Below are 3627 nucleotides of genomic sequence, written 5' to 3'. Positions count from 1 at the left end.
AGGGGGATGAACAACAGACATATGGGTGAAGGAATACAGGAGTCATTGTAAGATATCAAAATAATAATTTATAAATTATTAAGGGTTTGTGAGTGAGGGAGGGTGGGGAAGGGAGGAAAAACCCAAGGAGCTGATACCAAGGGCTCAAGTAGAAAGAAAATGTTTTGAAAAGGATGATGGCAACTTATGTATACATGTGCTTGACACCATGGATGTGTGCATTGCTATAAGAGCTGTAGTCGCCCCCAATAAATGCCTTTTTAAAAACGGAGGCATCAGCAGTTTCAGATGTGAAAAGAGAAAGTTGGTGGTTTTAGCTCCATTGCCCACTGAATGGGGCTTTGCATGTAAGGGAAGATGCACAGTTATCCTCCCCCAGGTATCCATGTTCTTCTTCATCCCGTTGACCATCTCTAACTTCCAGGCCATTTGGATGATGTTGGTAATCCATAGTTGCTCACAAAATTATACTTTATCAAATGCCGATGCTTCTGTCTATAATGAACTTGGAAAAGCAAGAAAAACGATCATGGATAATTTATAAAAGAAAAATCAGAATTTATATGCAATTTGCATGTCGGAATGGAGCCACTAACAAGACTCAACTAAATTTTTATTTGTGGAAATAACTTGAGCTCAAGCTCCAAAGAATTATGCTTTCTCCTTCCCCCCAAAGAGTAAGCGCTTGGGAAACATGAAGTCAACACTTTCAAAAGGCCTTCACGTCACATTTTGATGAGCGTCGATCGTGGTGTCTAGTTCTGTGGTTGCTCATGGTGATTGAACCTGAGTATGTCAGTGAATCCTACTAGACACATTTCTCAAAAGAAACAGACTGGCTGAACAGTTAAAATAGGCACATGAAGAAGGGAGAGATGCCCTGGAATGTTGGAGTGGAGTTCATGATCTTTGGGAGTGAATTGGAATGGCATTCTGTGGAGATCAATCCTGGACTTATGCTCATGCCTGCTTGGCTCCATGAAATACAGTTTTTTAAAAATCATTTTATTAGGGGGGGTCATACTATTCTTATCACAATCCATACATACATCAATTGTGTAAAGCAAATTTGTACATTCATTGCCCTCATCCTTCTCAAAACATTTGCTCTCCACCTAAGCCCCTGGCATCAGGTCCTCATTTTTTCCCCTCCCTCCCTGCTCCCTTCTCACTCATGAACCCTCGATAATTTATAAATTATTATTTTGTCATATCTTGCCCTGTCCGACATCTCCCTTTACCCACTTTTCTGTTGTTCGTCTCCCAGGGAGGGGGTCACATGTAGATCCTTGTAATCAGTTCCCCCTTTCCAACCCACCCTCCCTTTACCCTCCCGGTATCGCCACTCTCACCACTGGTCCTGAAGGGATCATCGGTCCTGGATTCCCCGTGTTTCCAGTTCCTGTCTGTACCAGTGTACAGTACATCCTCTGGTCTAGCTGGATTTGTAAGGTAGAATTGGGATCATGATAGTGGGGGAGGAGGAAGCATTTAGGAACTAGAGGAAAGTTGTATGTTTCTTCGTTGCTACATTTCACCCTGACTGGCTTGTCTCTTCCCTGAGACCCTTCTGTAAGGGGATGACATGGACAGTTTTTGTCTTATTTAAAAATATAACTTTATTGATGTTTTGATTTTAATTTCCCTAATCAATAATGATGCTCAGCATCTTTTCGTGTGCTTTTTGGCTGTTTGTATTTCTTTTGTGAAATGTCTATTCCAGCCTCTTACTCATGAGACATCCCATGGCCACCACTAAGACTGCTATGATAGAAAAATGAATGTGGTGGGTGCTGCCAAAAACATGGAAAAATTAGAAAATTTACTGCCTACCAGTGGAATCGTAAGACGATTCAGCCACTGTGGTACAAAGTTCACAGTTTCCTGAAAAGGTCAAATATAGAGATATCATATTTCATTTCTAGTGTATACCACAAATAATTGAAAGCAGGAACTGAAACAGCAACTTTTGAGCTGGTGTTATTGCGGTTGTCTTCACATTAACCCAAAGGTGGAAAAGCCCAGATGTCCATCAACAAATACTGGATAAGCACATGTGGTACATATTAGATAGCAACAGAAGATGGAAATGAAGTCTGGATACATGTTCCAATGTGGATGAGCTGTGAAAACATGCTGAGTGGCATAAGTCTGCCACCAGGACAAGTGATGTGAAGTAGGCAAATAGAGGGAGACCCAGGCTTATTAGCTTTCTGCAAGGGCGGATGGAGGAGAAAAGCAGGGAGCCGTTGTTTCTTTGGGCACTGAGCTTCTGTTATTAGTGGTGGAATAATTTTAGAAAGGACAGTGGTGATTCTTAAGCCACATGATTGATGGAACCACTGTCACTAAATTGTGCAGGTAAATATCATTGACTTGTTCAATGTTATCTATTTTTAACCAAATTAAAACCAAAGAACTGGCATACTGGGGAGAGAGGAATCTAAAGGAGGAAACGTCTCCAAAGTGCTTTAGGGACTAAATGAGAGTTATAATAGTAAAAAATAAAAGGTGGAATTGGATAGTTTTAGAATACGAAATGCTTTTGAGAGATAAATACATTCATATTCTCCTAGAATTTAGAGCATCTGATTGCTTACTCGGTTTCTATTCCAGGTCATTAAATTTTTTCTCTTCTAAGTTGAAGAGATCAAAATGTGGTAATGATTAGGAAATACAGTTTTTTTAAATCATTTTATTAGGGAGTCATACTACTCTTGTCACAATCCATACATACATCAAGTGTGTAAAGCACATCTGTACATTCATTGCTCTCATCATTCTCAAAACATTTGCTCCCCACTTAAGCCCCTGACATCAGGTCCTCATTTTTCACCCTCCCTCCCCTCTCCCACCTCCTTCATGAGCCCTTGATAATTTGTACATTTTTATTTTGTCATATCTTGCCCTGTCCGACATCTCCCTTCACTCACTTTTCTGTTGTCCGTCCCCCAGGGAGGAGGTTATATGTAGATCCCTGTAATCGGTTCCCTCTTTCCAACCCACCCTCCCTCGACCCTCCCAGTATCGCCACTCACACCACTGGTCCTGTAGGAATCATTCGCCCTGGATTCAGAAAATATCGGTTTAAGTAATTGTCAAGTGGTGAGAACTCAGGACCCTAGAAGCGCAGCTGCTCTCGTCTGCCGGTTGGTCAGCCTGGCTCGGTGTGTGTCGGCGGGCTCACGTGACTGTATTAGAATGCCTGACTGGAACTTGAAGTGCTGTCTGGGAGAGGAGGAAGGGGCATTTCTTGTAAAGATGTAGTTAACAGTCACTGCGCTAAATGTTAGAGTTTGCTGTAAAAATTACTTTGTTTTCTAGTGTTTCCATTCTTAGTGTTGTTGCTTTCTTATTTTTCAAAATTAAGCGTAACATAGAGTAAGATTTCCTTTTCATTTTATGATAGGTTTGTAACCAAACTACTCGAAGACCTCATCTTCTTTGTTGCTGATGTGCCTAATAATGGACAAGAAGTACTGGATGTGTTCATCACGAAGCCCAACCGAGAACGTCAAAAGCTAACGAGGGAACAAAACATATTGGCCCAGGTGAATTTTTTCATTGTATTAGCTGTGTACTGTCAGGTAACAAATTAACTCAAAACTTAGTGCCTGAATCAAAAAC

At 41.1% G+C, this 3627-nt stretch overlaps 1 protein-coding gene across 1 annotated transcript in view; it reads left to right on the top strand.

The window, feature by feature from the left end:
• The window catches only part of ITPR2 (inositol 1,4,5-trisphosphate receptor type 2), a 296427-nt gene that overhangs the window by 195095 nt on the left and 97705 nt on the right, over positions 1-3627 (top strand). The window contains exon 14 of the mRNA XM_013003968.2: positions 3410-3551. Within this exon, the coding sequence (XP_012859422.2) occupies positions 3410-3551 (142 nt within the window). The remainder of the gene's footprint in view (positions 1-3409; positions 3552-3627) is intronic.

The sequence above is a fragment of the Echinops telfairi genome, unplaced genomic scaffold, assembly GCF_000313985.2.
Source record: "Echinops telfairi isolate 266 unplaced genomic scaffold, ASM31398v2 ScPeMD7_21;HRSCAF=78, whole genome shotgun sequence".
Taxonomy (NCBI): Eukaryota; Metazoa; Chordata; class Mammalia; order Afrosoricida; family Tenrecidae; genus Echinops; species Echinops telfairi.
Note: the sequence above shows the minus strand (reverse complement) of the source record. Positions and strands in the feature narration are given on the sequence as shown.